This window comes from Nuphar pumila, chromosome 12, assembly GCF_984573655.1.
Source record: "Nuphar pumila chromosome 12, dmNupPumi1.hap1.1, whole genome shotgun sequence".
NCBI classification, from domain to species: domain Eukaryota; kingdom Viridiplantae; phylum Streptophyta; class Magnoliopsida; order Nymphaeales; family Nymphaeaceae; genus Nuphar; species Nuphar pumila.
In genome coordinates this window covers 60326325-60343970 of record NC_143260.1, presented here as the reverse complement: position 1 = coordinate 60343970, position 17646 = coordinate 60326325, and the positions used below count along the sequence as shown (strand labels likewise).

General features: G+C 37.0%; 1 protein-coding gene across 1 annotated transcript; it reads right to left on the bottom strand.

Annotated features, from left to right (window-relative positions):
- Positions 1 to 252: 252 nt before the first annotated feature.
- Positions 253 to 17133, bottom strand: LOC149820964 (INCREASED PETAL GROWTH ANISOTROPY 1-like protein 2). Its single transcript, XM_089983942.1, has 7 exons — positions 16391 to 17133; positions 15559 to 15987; positions 15341 to 15472; positions 13349 to 13530; positions 13131 to 13242; positions 829 to 972; positions 253 to 734 (listed from the first exon to the last, which is right to left on the bottom strand). Exons 1-7 carry the CDS (start codon positions 16952 to 16954, stop codon positions 624 to 626), a joined length of 1674 nt encoding a protein of 557 aa, XP_089840068.1. The 5' UTR covers positions 16955 to 17133; the 3' UTR covers positions 253 to 623.
- Positions 17134 to 17646: the final 513 nt, after the last annotated feature.

The window sequence follows — 17646 nt, the reverse complement described above, 5'->3', positions numbered from 1 at the left end:
TCTTTATGTGAGTAATCTGGATGCCATAACTATCAATAACAAATACACCTTGTCCATAAGCATTATCCCCCGTGAACATCAACCCTCACACTCTCTCTCTCTCTCTCTGCACACATCCAGGAGTGCACACATCCAGGAGGTCCTACGCTGCTCTTCATCACAGTTAAATAAATCCAAGAGCTGGAAATTGGATCTCTCTCTCTCTCTCTCTCTCTCTCTCAAAGAATAACCTGATCAAAGTGAAGCTGTAAAAGAAAAAAAAAGAACTAGTTGACATAAGAAATATCATCTCTATACTTTTTACACCATTACTTTTGGTTTCCAGTTATTTGATCTAATTCACATTGGATAACCGATAATGGCGATCTAACAACAAAGCAGTGTCACACCTACATATAGAAAGTTACACCGTGGTTGCAGTTATTGAAACTTTGGCATTTGGAAAAATGACTATTGGCTAAATCTCAAAGCTGCCCCTCATGATAGTTTATGTTGTAATCAGGATTTTCATGGACCATGACATGCTGGTTTATTCTTGCCATTCAGCCAAACTCAAATGCCAATATCTTGACATGCTTTTCAAGCATTAGAATGGAATCTATCAGCATCTTGGTCAACATAACTCAAGAGGCCACACCCACAAGCAATTCTCTAGATGCTCTTCCCTGCGTGGGTACACGCTGCCTGACCTCTTCCAGAGCACGCATGGCCTCTGCATCAAGTCCTCCAGCAAACTACAAGAAGATATGTTATTTTCAGAAAAAACAAATTCCTAAAATCTTTAGCCTTCTGTTGACCAAGCAAAGCATAGATACAACAAACAGCTACCTGGTGAGCTCTATATGCAAAACGAACACCCTGAATCAGCAGGCCCTCCTGCATGGATTCCCTTTCTGGGTGCCTAACAGACTCAAGCTCCATTGACACTCTCTTCATGTAGGTCTTAGCCAGATTTACAGAAGCTTGCTTTATCTGTATAAAATTCACAAAAGAAATGTCATCAACCATTTTATAATCTAAGGTAGGAAAAAACAAAAAGACTTTTGAGAATAAAGCAACAGTTTTCTCCCAAAGCAAGAAAGCACCCTTTTCGATCAGGATGGGGTGTGCGTGTGTGTGTGTGTATGTGTGTGTGTGCGCTGAAGATTCCTGTTTCCTACTTTCCCATATTTGTTCTTCCAATGGCAACCAGAAAACTACAGGAGCAAATAAGAATTCAGAGTAATTAAATTAGTTTAACATTATTTGCAAATAATTATTTGTAATAATAAAATTAGTTTCACATTATTAACTTGCCGCTGTGGCTCATATTTTTCACCACCCTAATGCAGAGTACTGGTGCAGGTAATAGCAAAACATCTTATCATTGCGTCAGAATATTTTTTATATCCTAATCAATGACAATTAAAAAGTTTTATATTTCTTTGACTTCATATTCAAGTCTAAAAGACCTTCCTAGAAACATGTTACTGCCAGCCCAAAAGTTAACCTACTTAACAGCGTTATTCATTTGTCTACCCTATAAACTTTATCACTATATTGAATTCTAATTTGGTCATTCTTCTGTCCTGCATCCCACAATTAAGGATATCTTTTTTGTTGATTGGAGCTTCCAACGGCACCAACATTCAGGACATCTCATTTTTAACACCACGGAAGCAAAACAGACAAAATGATTTCACAAGCTTAATCCTCAGGGACAGTATTTTGTCATTCAACAACACCCCAATGAAATGCACATAAAACAATCAAGCATGATTCTCATTATGAAACTTAGTTCTTCAAGTCAACATAAATGATTGATGTTTACTATCAATTCAGGAGCCTTCAATCACAACATTAGCACAACGACGTCAACTTCAATTTCCACAACTGCATGATTGATACATAACCTTTCCATATATAAACCAATCACCAATTCAATGGCATGATCATCTTTCTTAATTCTGAAGGCTCCCCATTAAAATTTCTGTGCTCATGTATGTTGGTGAGCTAGAAAATGACTAATAAGCCCACTCTTGAGAAGTATGAAGTCCTTTCAAGAAAGTTAATTAAATAAAAACATGACATGTCAACCTCTTTCTATTGAAGAGATTATGAGCACTCGAAGTTATCAAGATTTACAAATCAACAACCAGCCTGGATCATATATACACCTCAAGTTAGCATCAGCTTGGAAGAATCTGCCCAATTCAGCTGGATTTGAGTTAGTTAAGGTGCTGGATTGATTCAAAACAACTCAGAGAACTCCAGCAATTGACAACCAAAGACTAGTCTAGCAGTTGCTAATGCAAGGATAGAATACCCAGTTTATACAAAAGTGGGTCACAAAGTTTCCTCCATCAAGTTTTTTTTTTATTCTTTTCCATTTGTGGAGATCATAATATGTGCTAGGATGAAAGCCGGCCAAGTTGGCTACACTCAGGCAACTCCAGAGTCACTCCGCAAAATAATTTACTATCATGGACTTCTTAGGAATAATATATACACGTGAAACTTTACAACCATAAACAATTACGTATATCTTATTTACATAAAATACAAAATTTTTGTTTATTAGGTTGCCCCACCTTATCATCTTGCTATATGAAATCATGGATTCTTTGGCATCCATCTCTCAGTCTTTTCAAGTTTTGCACTATGAATGCTTTGTATCTAATTCTTTGTTTATCATATTGTTGAGCAAGCATAACCATGGTTGTATGTATCGTACCACATGTATCATTACTTTTGTGTTTTGCGATACGATACACACATGTATCGCGATACGAGAGTGTACTGTATCTGTATTGGGTATATCATATGAGACACTCATGTATCATACTGTATCGATGTCAACGCACTTAAAAAAGGTTAAAAGTTGGGTTTTTTCATTTTGGGTTTAAAAGGCCTCTTGATGACAGAGTTTTCCATATGTCTAGAGTCTGTTAGAAGGGAACCTACACATCTTAAGTTCCATGAGATTGATTTGGGAGCCGATTCATGCGCAAGAGAGAGGACTTTTGCGATTTTATCAAGAGTGCATTTCTACCATTTATTCACTCAAGGAAGTGGGTTAAGGTACAAAAACTCTATTTTTTGCTTTGTTTTTAGAGAAATGTGTGTTTGGTGCTTCTTATTGAGTTTTTAAATTTTTCTTTTTTTTTTAGATCCTTCGATGTCGTTTTCACGTTCATGTCATGTTAGAGATGATCCTACATGGTAATACTGCAGAAGCATTGATGATGTAACGCGACGAGGGTAAACATTGAATTTGAGATGTTTGTTTTGTGGTACTATTATTAAAAGTATGTTGCATAGATTTAAGCAACATATTGCAGGTCAAGATCAAAATGTACGTCCATGTCATTTTCGATCCATTCCTGCAACTTTTTGTGTTGATGTTATTGCTGAAATAGAATAAATTCGAAGAAGAATTTTGCAAAAAATGCAAAGATGAAGGACTTCTAACGATTGTTCAAGATTCTGAAGATGATGATCATGATGATCCACTTGCCAAAAAAATGACCCAACATAAAAAGAGCTGAGGAAATACTATCCTGATGTTTGACAAATAGGCTCTATAAGATAGTTTAGTTTTAGGATCTTTATAGTTTAACTTTAGAGCTTTAGAACTTTAGAGATGAAGATTGACATGTAAGACATTGGTTAAATGCAATGTTTTTAGTTATCATGAACTCTTATTGGTTAAATGTAAGACTTTAATTGCGTTTAAAATTTAAATTATGTAGTTGTCTTTTATTTATATTGTCAGTTATCACTCATCAGTTGCATGGTTTGTTATTAATTTAAATTATGTAGTTGCTTTCATATGTGAATTTATGGTTGTATTTTGTGCAATTCATCATTGTTTTATGTGATATGATTTTTTATAATTTATGCTAAATTTTTCTGATTTTTCTATTTTTTTTTTAATTTTTGAAATTTTTTATTAAAAATTTACAATACGTTTACAATACGATACAGTGTTACTTTGGGCCTGACTAATACGGGTAACGATATGATACTTACAACATTGAACAGAACAATAGAAAAGTTACAGCATCCAAAATTGGAATATGTGAACATTTTATGTGTCCCTTTCCTATATCCCTACCAAAATTTCCAGTACATCAAGGGACTCTAGTAAACCAGTTGGGACCTTTGACTATGCTTCTAAAAGAGGAACAATAGATAATTTAAGTTTCATCGGCGACAACCTCCAGTGAATGATTCAACCTTACCTTCTTCTCAAGAACCCTCTTTTTGTTAACCTTTTTCATTCCTACGGTTCAGTTCAGCTGATTCTTTCTTTTTTTATTTAATGTATTTCTGTTTGTGTCCCAACATCTTTTTTCATGATAGTGTCTTCAGCATAACAGCTCCTTTTTTACGTTACATGCCATTAAGTGGGATCTCAATTTCTATGAGATACTAAAACATTAGAGATCATCTTCTGCAAGCCCATTCTTTGAAGAATAACATGTACTCAATAATGTTATCAACCAAGAATGTACAATGTTCCGAAGTTAGTAAACAACATGGGCATTACAATCTAAAAATCATTTTCTGATGCATATTTCATGTTTTGACAATTGCCATATCCATAGCTAAGCATGCAGATACTGAGCATACATGTATAGTAGTTTGTGCTACTAGGAGTAGGGGTACGCATCAGGCCAGAAGCCCAACCCGAAGCAATTATAATTGGGCCCGAGTTAGGCACCCAGTTAATGGGCTGGACCTCTCGGGCCCTATGTGTTGTAATGAAATCAAGCGAAAAGCAAACCATAATGTGCACAAGCACAAGAACAAATCCTATAAGAGACAATACAAACGCCAAAGGCAATACAAAAGCACCTAGGTGCATACAATGGCTACAAAGAGCCTAAATGTGCACAAGCACAAGTCCACAAAGGGACAATACACAAGCCAATCAATGACAAATACATGAGATCATAAGAGGCACCAAAGAGCATACACAAAAGAACACAAAAAACATAAAAAACTATCTTTATTGAGATAGAATGCTTAAAGCATTAAATCTAATGAGACAAGAGGTCCCTCTTTATATACAAACAAGAGGGCCAAGAGGACCCATATAACTGTTGGGAAAGGCTCCAACAGCTAGAAATATAGCTGTTGGAGATTTTCAACAGCTATATTTACTAAAAGACAAAATTGAATATATATTGGAGATTCCCAACAGATATATTCATTAAAAGACAAAACTGCCTTTTACAAAAGTGTAAAGGACAATAAAAAAAAGTCAATTCTGCCTCTAAAGGAAGACCCTATTACATGTACAGAATTACCAGTTTACCCCTAATGGGCAGAGCCTATCATGTATAAAATTGCCACAATACCCCTAAAGGGTATTACCTATTACAAAGGAAAGAAAAACAGTTTAAAATTATATATATATATATATATATATTAACATGTGTTTCACACATAGGGCGGGCCTGGGCCAACCAGAGTTTAAACAGCCCCGGGCTGCATTTTGCAGCCTGGACCTGCCTGACCCATAACAGGATGGGAACCCAACAGCGCATTGGTTACCTGCCTCAATGTCCACCTCTAGCTAGGAGACCCACTCGATCCATATCTTCATGGGTTGGAAAGACATAGTACAATCCATATAATGAATTACTGCTAAAACAGGTGTTTTTTTCTGACTCTCTCAAATATACTTTCTCCACATGCATGTGTTTAAGCCTTTTCACTGTCAGTATTGAGTTTCAATCTTCAACATTTGTAATATATCATGAATTTTTGTCATGGCAAAGGATAAGCTGTCACATCATCACCATTACTATTTTGAACTAGCACATACGTTGTGGAGTCAAATTAGTGGTGCCTTACAAGCTATTGAAAGAGAAATCCATTCAATAAATAAGGCTTCAAACAGTTTTCAACAGAACAAGATTGTGAGCTGATCAATATGAAGAGGCAATTGTGCCACAATCAAGGCATTTATTTTTGTTGCAAGTTGAGCCAAGCTGGAGCTAAACAAGCCGAGTTCAAACTGGCTCATTTATTTAAAAAAAAAAAGAAGTTTCAAAGCTCGAAGCAATGGAATTTGACCTCTAGATATATTAAGTGAAGCTCAAGCTGACACATTTACGAAAAAATACATTATTTCAAATCTGAAAGCAATAGGATTTGAACTCTAAACCTATTGCTTGCAAGCCAAAGACTTTGACTATTTATTTTACGCTGTATTATGTGATATGAAATATATCTACAATATATTGATTACTACTTATGAGCCAGTAAGAGACGAACATGTGTTCTGTTAAAATATGTATATATATATATACATATACTTATATATATACATTCGTATATATATAAGTATATATATACATATATGTATATATATACTGTTTCCTTTTTAGTGAAATACCCGATAGGGGTATTCTTGTAAAACCACAATGTATTTTTCCTTTTTTACATTTTTCCTTTTCTCTTTTTCTTTTTTACTTTTTTTCTGTTTTATTTTTCTACTTTTTGTAAGACCACAAGGGCCCCACTCTTGTAGTCGTTGGGGCCCCAACGGTCAGATTTCTGACCGCTGGGGCTCCCAACGACTACAAGGGAGCCCCCTTGTGGTCCCTTCTTTGAGCCTCCCTCCTCTATAAATAGAGGAGGTATTCTCCTCTTGTAAGCATGGGGTTTTCACCCTTCTCTTCCTTTCTTCAATAAATCCAACTTATGACTTTAAGTCATTTTCCACTTTTGAGAGTTTTGTGTGTGCACTTATAGTGTTTGTGTTCTTGGTTCTTAAAGTCACTCTTAAAGAATGCTTTTTACTCTATTGGAGCTTCCGCCTCTTTTCATTACATGGTATCAGAGCTCGGTTGGTGATTGGGCTTCTCTTTATTATCTTGGAACGTGTGCCTCTCAAATTTTGAGAAGAAAGGAAGGATTTGGTGCCGATGGAACGTGATTCTAAAGTGGAGCTTTCTTTTAAGCTAAATGGGTCCAACTATCTCATGTGGGCCTCTGCGATGGAAAATCATCTAAGAGGTAAGAAACTTTGGGGTTATGTTATGGGAACTACTCCCAAACCCTCTCTTGTTCTCACTAAAATCGAAAATGAGATTGAAAAAGCTTTAGATGGCGATGAGCGCATCAAAGCTATCAATGACCATCAATCCAAAGTTGAGGATTGGGAAAGTAACCATGCCAAAATTTTGGCATGGTTTATAAACAATGTTGACCTTAAAAATTGTGCTAATATTGCCAAATTTAGAAGGTCCAATGAGTCATGGTTTTTTCTTAAGGGTATGTATACCCAAAAGGATTTTGCTCGACAATTTTTTTGTCAAGAAAAAATCCGTTCCACCAAACAAATGGATATGAGTGTCCGGGACTACTTTAGCTCTCTAACCCCTCTTTGGGATGAACTTGCTCTTCTTGAGCCTAAATGGGTGGCTCCGAAAGATATTGAATTAAGAAGGGAACAAATTGAAAAGGAGCACTTCTTTCAATTTCTTCATGGTCTTCGCCCGGAATTTGAACAAGTTAGGGAATCTCTTCTCCATAGAAGCAAAGCCTTACCTATTGAAGATGCCCTCGCCGAAATATGCCAAGAAGAAACTCGATTTGGCTTAAGCATTAAGAATGATGAAGTTTTGGCCGTTACTAGGCCCGGATCAAATGTTAAAGTCTATAGACCTCCTCACTTCAACAAAAATAGTAACGGGCCTAGAAAGGAAATAATATGCCATTATTGTAATGAACCGGGACACATTAGGCCGGTTTGTCCCAAACTTAAAGGAAAAGTAGCTGCGGTTGGAGAAAATTCTCAAAAGAAGGAAGAAGAAAATGCCAAAGAGGGAGATATCAAAGAGACTCTTAATCACATCTCCGAAGTTCTCCAACATCTTCTCAAGACTTCTTCCTCAACATCCGGAGCCGCCATCGCCTATTCTTCATCACCTCCAGGTATGTGGATACTAGACTCCGGTGCTTCTTTTCATATGACATCTCATAAAAACTCTCTTTCAAATGTGTTTTCCGAACCCATATCCTCTTATGTTTTAACGGCCGATGGAACATCATTGAAAATTGAAAGTATTGGAACGCTTGATTTTAAAAATTCTCAAAAAAAATTCGTTCATAAAGTAAGAATCGTTCCAAAAATTAATTTAAATCTTTTTTCAGTTTCTTAAATCACCGATCATGGATGTCAAGTCTCTTTCTCACCTAAAGATTGCACCGTGCAGGATCTCTAGTCAGAGAAGCTAATTGAGCAAGGCCATAGAAGGGGTGATCTCTATTTTATGGACTTTTTGACTCTTTCATCTAAATCTTCTTGCAATCTTGTAAAAGACAAAAGTATTGGAATTTGGCATGAGAGACTTGGTCATCCAAATTTTGTAAAAATGTCTCTTTTTCTGTTTTTGAACAATACTTGTAAAGACAATCACATGACTTGTAAAGATTGCATTTTTGGGAAATCTAAAGCTACTCCATTTCCTCGAAGAAGTTACTTTACCACTCGGCCATTTGAACTTGTTCATTCCGATGTGTGGGGACCTTCCCCTATTTTGTCTAAAGGAGGATTTTCGTATTATGTGGTCTTTATTGATGACTTCAATCGATTCATGTGGATTTACTTCCTAAGTCGCAAATCCGAAGTTTTCTCCTTTTTTAAAGAATTTCATGCAATGGTTAAAAATCAATTTTTGGGAAATCTATCTATTCTTAGGTCCGATTCGGGAGGCGAATATTTGTCCAATGATTTTCAAAGCTATTTAAAAGAAAATGAAATTGGTCATCAACGTTCTTGTCCCAACACTCCGCAACAAAATGGTCTTGCGGAAAGAAAGCATAGACACATAATAGAAACTACAAGAACGTTATTAATTTCAAAAAATATCCCAAAATCTTTTTGGGCCGAAGCGGTTCTAACCTCAACGTATCTTATCAATAGAACCCCTTCATCCTCTTTGAAAAATCTTTCTCCATTCGAAAAACTTTACAATATGACTCCCGATTATAAAAGACTAAGGATTTTTGGATGTAAATGCTTTGTTCTAACTCACAAAAATGATAAACTTTCGCCTAGGGCTACTGAATGTATGTTTTTGGGATATGGCGAAAAACAAAAAGGTTATAGATGTTTTGACATACTTAAAAACAAACTTTATATCTCAAAAGATGTCACATTCCTAGAAGAAGAAAATGGTTTTTCGCACCAACCAAATGAAAATATTGATTATTCTTTTTTATTTGACTTATTGCCTCAAGAAAACATCATAGATGATCATATTGATCCTAGTGAACAAGAACGTTATTAGTAACTACAAGAACGTTATTAATTTCAAAAAATATCCCAAAATCTTTTTGGGCCGAAGCGGTTCTAACCTCAACGTATCTTATCAATAGAACCCCTTCATCCTCTTTGAAAAATCTTTCTCCATTCGAAAAACTTTACAATATGACTCCCGATTATAAAAGACTAAGGATTTTTTTATGTAAATACTTTGTTCTAACTCACAAAAATGATAAACTTTCGCCTAGGGCTATTGAATGTATTTTTTTGGGATATGGCGAAAAACAAAAAGGTTATAGATGTTTTGACATACTTAAAAACAAACTTTATATCTCAAAAGATGTCACATTCCTAGAAGAAGAAAATGGTTTTTCGCACCAACCAAATGAAAATATTGATTATTCTTTTTTATTTGACTTATTGCCTCAAGAAAACATCATAGATGATCATATTGATCCTAGTGAACCCCTTGGTGAAAATCATTTTGAACATCCAAATGATGATCAAAACTTGGAAGAAAATGTTTCAAGACAAATACAAGTCTACTCTAGAAGGAATGAAAGAAATCCACCTTGTGCCCTTAAAAAATTTTCTCAAAGTGAGTCAATCGAAGAGACTGCTCAAAGAAAATCAAATCGGATTTCCAAAATACCCAATAGATTTGTTTCTTATGATTATTTTTCTCCTAACTATCGAGCATGCCTACTTGCTCTTCACTCCTTTCATGAACCATCTCATTACAATGATGCTAAACAATATGCTCATTGGAATGAAGCTATGGAACTAGAACTTAATGCTCTTAAAAGGGCGCAAACTTGGGAAATCATTGATCCTCCCATTGGCAAGAAACCCATTGGATGTAGATGGGTTTTTAAAGTAAAAACTAAGAGTGATGGTTCATTGGAGAGATATAAGGCTAGGTTGGTAGCCAAGGGATATGCCCAAGAGTATGGGGTAGATTATGATGAAACTTTTGCCCCAGTTGCTCGAATGACTAGTGTTCGAGCTCTTATTGCTATAGCCTCTGTTAAAAAATGGTCAATCTTTCAACTTGATGTCAAAAATGCCTTTTTAAATGGTAATTTAAATGAAGAAGTTTATATGGAACCGCCTCCAGGTATGAATTTAAATGAAAAAATTTTGAAATTAAAAAAGGCTTTATATGGACTTAAGTAAGCTCCTAAAGCTTGGTATGATAGGTTTAGTAATGTATTAATCAATTTAGGATTTTCTTCTTGCTATACTGACATTGCTCTTTTTGTTAAAAGGACAGGTGACTCCATTATTATGCTTCTACTGTATGTTGATGACATGATCATCAATGGGAATGACAAAAAGGGAGTAAATGATGTAAAGTCTATGTTAAAAGAAACTTTTGATATGTCTGACCTTGGATATTTGAGATATTTTTTAAGGATTGAAGTGGCTTATTCCCCGCGAGGATACATCCTATCTCAAATGAAATTAGCTGCAGAAATTTGTACCAAATCAGGAATATCTGATGAAAAGAAAGTTGAGACTCTCGAAGTTATTAATGCAAAACTGAGACTTGGAGATGGTGTTCTTCTTGAGGATCCAACCCCCTACCGTCAATTAATCGGATCTCTCACCTATCTATCCATCACACGTCCAGATATAGCTCATGCAGCAAGCCAGTTTCAGCATGCACCTACTTCGGTTCATATGGCGGCCGTAATGAGAATAGTGCGATATATCAAAAATACTATATCCAAGGGACTCTTTTTATCCTCTTCCTCATCTCTTGACTTAACTGCTTTTACTGATGTTGACTGGGGAGGAAATCCCAATGATCGTATCTCAATAACGGGTCTTTGTATTTTTTTAGGTGAATCTCTCATTTCGTGGAGATGCAAGAAGCAGCAGAAGGTTTCACTATCATCCACTGAAGCTGAATATCGGGCCATGGCAATGACAACTATGGAGATCGTATGGCTCAGGAGTTTCCTTAGTGACATGGGCGTCCCCATTTTCACTCCCACCAAGCTCTGCTGTGATAACAAAAGTGCGATATACATTGCCAGCAATCACACCTTTCATGAGCGGACCAAGCATATCGAAATGGATTGCCATTATGTTCGAGATGAATATCTCAGAGGGACTATCTCATTACCATATGTTACTTCAGAGTATCAACTAGCTGACTTCTTCACCAAGGCGCTCCCAACTCCACGATTTATGTTTCTTCTTAGCAAACTTTCGGCCTTCTCCCCGTAAAGTTTGAGGGGGCGTGTTAAAATATGTATATATATATATATATATATACATATACTTATATATATACATTCGTATATATATACATATATGTATATATATACTGTTTCCTTTTTAGTGAAATACCCGATAGGGGTATTCTTGTAAAACCACAATGTATTTTTCCTTTTTTACCTTTTTCCTTTTCTCTTTTTCTTTTTTACTTTTTTTTCTGTTTTATTTTTCTACTTTTTGTAAGACCACAAGGGCCCCACTCTTGTAGTCGTTGGGGCCCCAACGGTTAGATTTCTGACCGTTGGGGCTCCCAACGACTACAAGGGAGCCCCATTGTGGTCCCTTCTTTGAGCCTCCCTCCTCTATAAATAGAGGAGGTATTCTCCTCTTGTAAGCATGGGGTTTTCACCCTTCTCTTCCTTTCTTCAATAAATCCAACTTATGACTTTAAGTCATTTTCCACTTTTGAGAGTTTTGTGTGTGCACTTATAGTGTTTGTGTTCTTGGTTCTTAAAGTCATTCTTAAAGAGTGCTTTTTACTCCATTGGAGCTTCCGCCTCTTTTCATTACATGTTCATGTTCAGCTTGCCAAGCATGTGTTACAAATTCAAACAAGCTCTTTATGAGCCAAGCATGAGCCAAACTAAGAGTGGCTCATCTCGTTTTCCAACCCTAGTAATAATTTTGTGTAGAATGAAAATTTCGAGTGATTGAAATAGATGTCTATTCAAATAGAACATAACCCCATAAATGGCAATGTGTATGTTCCAAGCATCCCTCTTGTGTATTTTCAAATGGGTATTTAAAGAAAATATTGCACACACATATACACAAAATGCAATGCATTTAAAAAAGAACAAAAAATAGAATATATATCAAAAGCTATCTTAAATGAAAATAATACCTCAACTTCAATTGAAAGAAAAATCATCCTCTTTTTTTCTTCTCCCTTCCTCTCTATGCATTGTATCCACGTTTTAATGTTTTTGTTTTCCCCTTTTTCATTGCAAGTTTAATGCCTAAATTTCCTTTTCAGATTAAAATGTGGTTTTGTATTTTCTAAAGGACTTTATTTTCAAGTGAAAAGAGAACTTTTAAAATGTCTAAGTCATAGCATGACTTTAAATGGAATAAGTCATTCTTGAGAGACCTAAACCTCTAAATAGAGGCCTAGGCTTCTTTAAGAGGCATGAGCTCTAAGAGAGGTGATCCCATAAGGCAATAAAGGCCTGACCTATAGCCTTTTAAAACCATTGCCACAGTATTGTAAAGGGCAGAACAATGTTTAGGTTTCCTAGTGACTGTGGGTTGAATATCTTTCTACACTGAGGATGGCAGGGTTCTATGAGATACCTATAAGACACAAGGACAACAAGCTGAAAATGTACCAAGTCCAGTTCAGGTGGCATCCTTCATGCTGCTGTTATTTTTTTAAATAATTTAAATTAACATGTTTCTCCTTTAGAACAGGAAGGGTTTTGCAGTTCCCTAATAACTATTTAATCATGCAAGGAAGGATACAATAACTATTTAATCATGGAAGAAAGGATACCAACAAGTAATCAGTGCATTTTACCCCAAACATAACATCTATTTTTGTTTCAATGGATCCTTTTAAAAGAGTTAGAATCTAATGTACCTTGCTCATAATTCCAGAGTCAAGCATCCAGTCTGTTGGAATTTTACTGTCTTTGTAGGACTGTGTGGTTGTGTCTCGAAGTTTGATCAGTCTTTGAATACCATATTCCGATCTTGAAGAAAGGAAACAAGGAAAAATGCAAAGGGAAATAAATTGAAGAGAAAAATAACAGTCAATCCAAAAATCAGAAAAATGGTACTTTGTTCAGATATGCATACTTGTTGAGAAAGTTTGTCATCTTTTTCATTGCTGTTTCACATGGCATGGAGGGATTATCTTCATATGAAGAAACTTCACTTAGCAGGCACTTTAAATCACGATACTCAAATGCAGCTTCACGCATGGCATCTGCTTTCCTCTCAGGCCAGTCAAAGTGCTTCAGCACAGCTCTCTCATCAGCCTTTGTGAAAATAGGATAATGACAATAAGTTTTACATTTACCATTGCCCACCAAATTTTAGCAATATATTAGAAAGAATGTGGGAAGTGCAAAAATATAGGGATGAATGTAGATTTTCATAAATGCTTTCATTGATGGAAGATTAACAAAATTGTCAACTTAAAATTAGTTGAACATGGTCCTCTACTATTCATCAGAACCACAAAGCTGCTTAGGACAAACATTCTAATTAGTAGTGTTAAAACTGTGGATCTGGTAAGCAATCAGGATATGGTTGAATAAACCTAACCCCAACAGGAGTATGAATATAATGCCAAAGGAGACATGGATCAGAGCAAATGCAAGCATGAGCAGTCAACCAGACACATGATACAATGACCTACCAGATGCCTCAGATCATGTGCCATTATGACAGAACTAATTCTCATCTTCTACATGGCAGCACTAAATGTGCTCCACAAAGTCTCTGTTTGCATTGGCATACCTTGTCATTGGTGTTATAGCAGCCCAGCATCCATTTGATCAGAAACAAAAAAACAACCCTGTTAGAATCCAAATTACTACCAGGAGAGGGTAATTTGGATACCCACCCTATATGCAGAAATTATTTGCTGTGTTTCACCTTCTTCTCATGGGGAGAAAAGAAGAAAGAAAAAGAAAAGTGTTATGACCAGGATACTCATTACCATGTTCAATACCTTAAACCACAGTCACAGATATCGATGATATTTTGAAAATATCACGATATGATGGAAAAATGATATTAAAGGTAAAATATCATGATATTTTCAAATATCAGAATTTTATATATATCGTGATATTATCGCGATTTTATCAATTAGTTTCACTTTTTACATTTTAAATATGTTGTTCTTCTTTCTTTTACAGATTTTACTTATTTCTTTTATTATTTATGTACTTTTTTGTCTAAACATGAAATTTTGTTACTTATTTTTGTTATTTTTTTATTTTTAAGTCCCGATATTTTCTCAAGATTTATCACCAAACTGATAATATCGCAAGAAATAGCCTCACTAAGATATAGCCGATACCGATATTTGTGACTATGCCTTAAACAAAGCACATCCTTAAATTTTCTTACTATTTTATAACTACTCTAATACCCACAAAAAAGCTGAAAGATTCCTGAGCCTATTAGAGACATGGTTTTGACTGAATTGCTCCCGAACATAATAGGAACTATACATATGGACCAAAGTGGTTGAAAGACTGCAAATTTCTTATTGATTGCCATTCTACATTAAAAACAAACTGCCATCTTATTTGTAGAAAATGAACAATATCATTGAGAAGTATGAACTAACCATAGTATAGATTTCATTGGAACAGCTAAACAAATTGCAACATAAAGTTTGAAAGGATCAGCTCTAAGAAGGCTATGGAATCATCAAAATCCTACAGAAACAGTTCATACCCATAGGATATCCAATTTAGAAACATAGATCTTTCACACTTCCATGAAAGACAAAAAAGCAACAGAAAATTGACGTTTGGGTATCCCTCTTATGCTGCTGGAATTCACAACTTCGTGACATACCAATAACCAAATTGACACACTGCACGATTCAACAATGACCTACTGTTTAAAGCAAAGAAAAGCACTAAACAAAGTTCTAGAAAAAAAAATGAATATGCATCTCAACTCCAAATCCCCAATGAGTACACCCCCCCCCCACCCCCCCTCCCCCTCTAACAAAGAAAAACAAAGAAAAAAGGAAAGAAGAAGAAAGAAGTGACAACAATTTTCCTACAATTCTCCAAAAGATCTCAGCAAATATTGAAGGATTACCAATGACGAGAGCTCACTATCAAGCCAATCAACAAATCTTAGGACATCCTCAATGTCTGTAAATGCAGCATTTCTAACTTTCTGAATAAGGAAGTTGATCAAGTCACCCTTCTTTTCCACATCTGCCTTTATCTGAAAAAGAACTAAGCAATTGTTAGCAAGATAAGTATCCAGAGGGAGCATTTCACATTTGCGAAGGACAGTTATTTTTTTCTTACAGCCAATAAATAAGCTGAACGGTTCTGAATTTCCCCAACTATGCTGCTGTGGGCAGTCATAGCAACAGGACTACTGCAATTCCCAGAACCAGAAAGGTCCTTTCCTTCCCGCTTAGTGAGCGAATGATACAACTCCATCAGCGTCGGAGCCTTCTGCACCACAGTCGGCCGTAATGAGGTTTGCTGAGGTGGTGGTGGTGGTGGTGGTGGTGGTGGCGGAGGTGGTGGTGCGAGCTGTAGCTGCACATTTTTTGGTTTGTTTTCTGAAGGTTTGATGGCATGCTCCAAAGCTTCTATTTTCACTGTGGACACTTCCTTGGATGCTTCCTTGTGCTCTCCAAGTCCAAGATGCTCCAGTTCACCAGCTACAATTTTCTGAATTTCTTTAAATCTATGGCATGACGCGCCGTCAGGGTCTGGTTCATCCTTCTTCATTCAGATTAAGACAAAATTCCATCAGATCCCCTTATGGGACTAGTTCCAAGATTTCCTTACAAGCTAAGGAAAAAACTAAACACAAGGCTCACCGATTCATAATTAAGACAAGAAGACAAGATTAGCAATAAGAAATAAACAGAAATAAACCAAGATGAATGATATAAATAGATAAGAGAGTTTACTTATTTGGACTCTGAGACCCCAAAAAATCGACAATTCTGAAGTACCCACAAGATGATTCTGATCCCAACTCCAGAAAGACGTTACGAACTTTAAAAATAACAAAAACCAATCTAAAAAAAATCCCGTCTTTTGCAAAGGATCATCCCCGATTCAACTGACATCTTCACTAACAGAAAGAAAGAAAGAAAAAGGAAATCACGCAGAAAATTACCCGTAGATCTGTTTCGAACGCGGCGATCTTCGCCTTCGCGGCCTCGAGTTCCTCCTCGACCTTCCTGTTCCTCGTCTCCAGCTCCGCATTAACGCTCCGCAGCCTCCCCGCCTCCTCCTTCAGCGCCGAGACCTCCGATCGCAAGCCACAGGCCAAGCTCTCGCTCGCGTCGAGCTTCCTCCTCAACTCCGCCGCCTCCTTGGCCTCATTCCTCGTCTCCCCACAATCCCTCCTACCCTCCTTATTGAGAGAAAGCCTCGCGCGGCCGAACATCTCGACGGTCTGCGTCCTGACCCTCGAATCGGCGACCCTCGCCTCCTCGGATACCTTGCTTCTGGGCCCTTCCTTGTTGGTGTCCAATCCATTAGGAGACTTCACCGTCTTCGCCGTCAACCTCTTGGCCTTGGTGCCGGAGTTGGGATCGGAGGGAGTTACGCTGGGCTTGCATGTGGCGGCGGAGGAGGCGTCGCCGGTTCTGCGCGGCGCCCTTGTGATTCGGTCTCTGCCGAGACAGGAGGGAGAGGTAGCGAGTCGGCTGCGTGGGGGAGACAGCTCCTGCTTCATGGCGCTCTCCTCGGATCTCGAGGGTGGGAGGGAGAGGCGGCCGCAGGGGCCATAATGTAATGTACTGAACCAAGCAGTGGCGGGGAAGGGCCGAAGACGACGTCGGAGAATGGAATTATGGAAATTCTCTTAAGAGTTTGACTAGACGGGGAGACACAGGTTTTTCATAAGGGTGCCTCACTCAAGGAGAGTTTACGGCCAAGTGCTGTTACAGAAAACATTTTGCCGATTCAGTACGCCTCCATGCTCTTTCATAAGATTCCACCAACCTAAGATCCATTTGGCTTATGGATTTTAATTTTTAAGATGCATTTGAATCGGATCTCAGACCAGAGATCTAGCGCTCTGAGAACCGTGGATCTCTAGATCAACCTCCCTCTCCCTCCCTCCTATATGGTAATGGTAATGGGACTAGAAATCCATGGATCAAGGTTGGAGGCCCATGCCTTAACGTGTGTGTTCTTGGATCTCCTTGGAGATCCATCCAAATGCTTAAACCTCCGTATAAGTTTTTTTTTTTATCTTCTTCTTCTAAGCAAGCATGCAAAAATCTCATGATCTCAAAGGGACACGCTATTTAGGGTCTTCAGTTATCTCTAGTGTCATTACACGACATATTGATAAACCAAAACAATCACCTTTAAAAAACACACACACACACACATATATATATATATATATATATATATATA

Excerpts from the sequence above, each read along its gene's own strand:
- LOC149820964 (XM_089983942.1), bottom strand. The coding sequence starts at position 16,954 with ATGAAGCAGGAGCTGTCTCCCCCACGCAGCCGACTCGCTACCTCTCCC. Across the intron at positions 15,473-15,558 it reads GTTCAGCTTATTTATTGGCT|ATAAAGGCAGATGTGGAAAA; the intron begins GTAAGAAAAAAA and ends GTTCTTTTTCAG. Across the intron at positions 13,243-13,348 it reads ATGACAAACTTTCTCAACAA|ATCGGAATATGGTATTCAAA; the intron begins GTATGCATATCT and ends CCTTTCTTCAAG.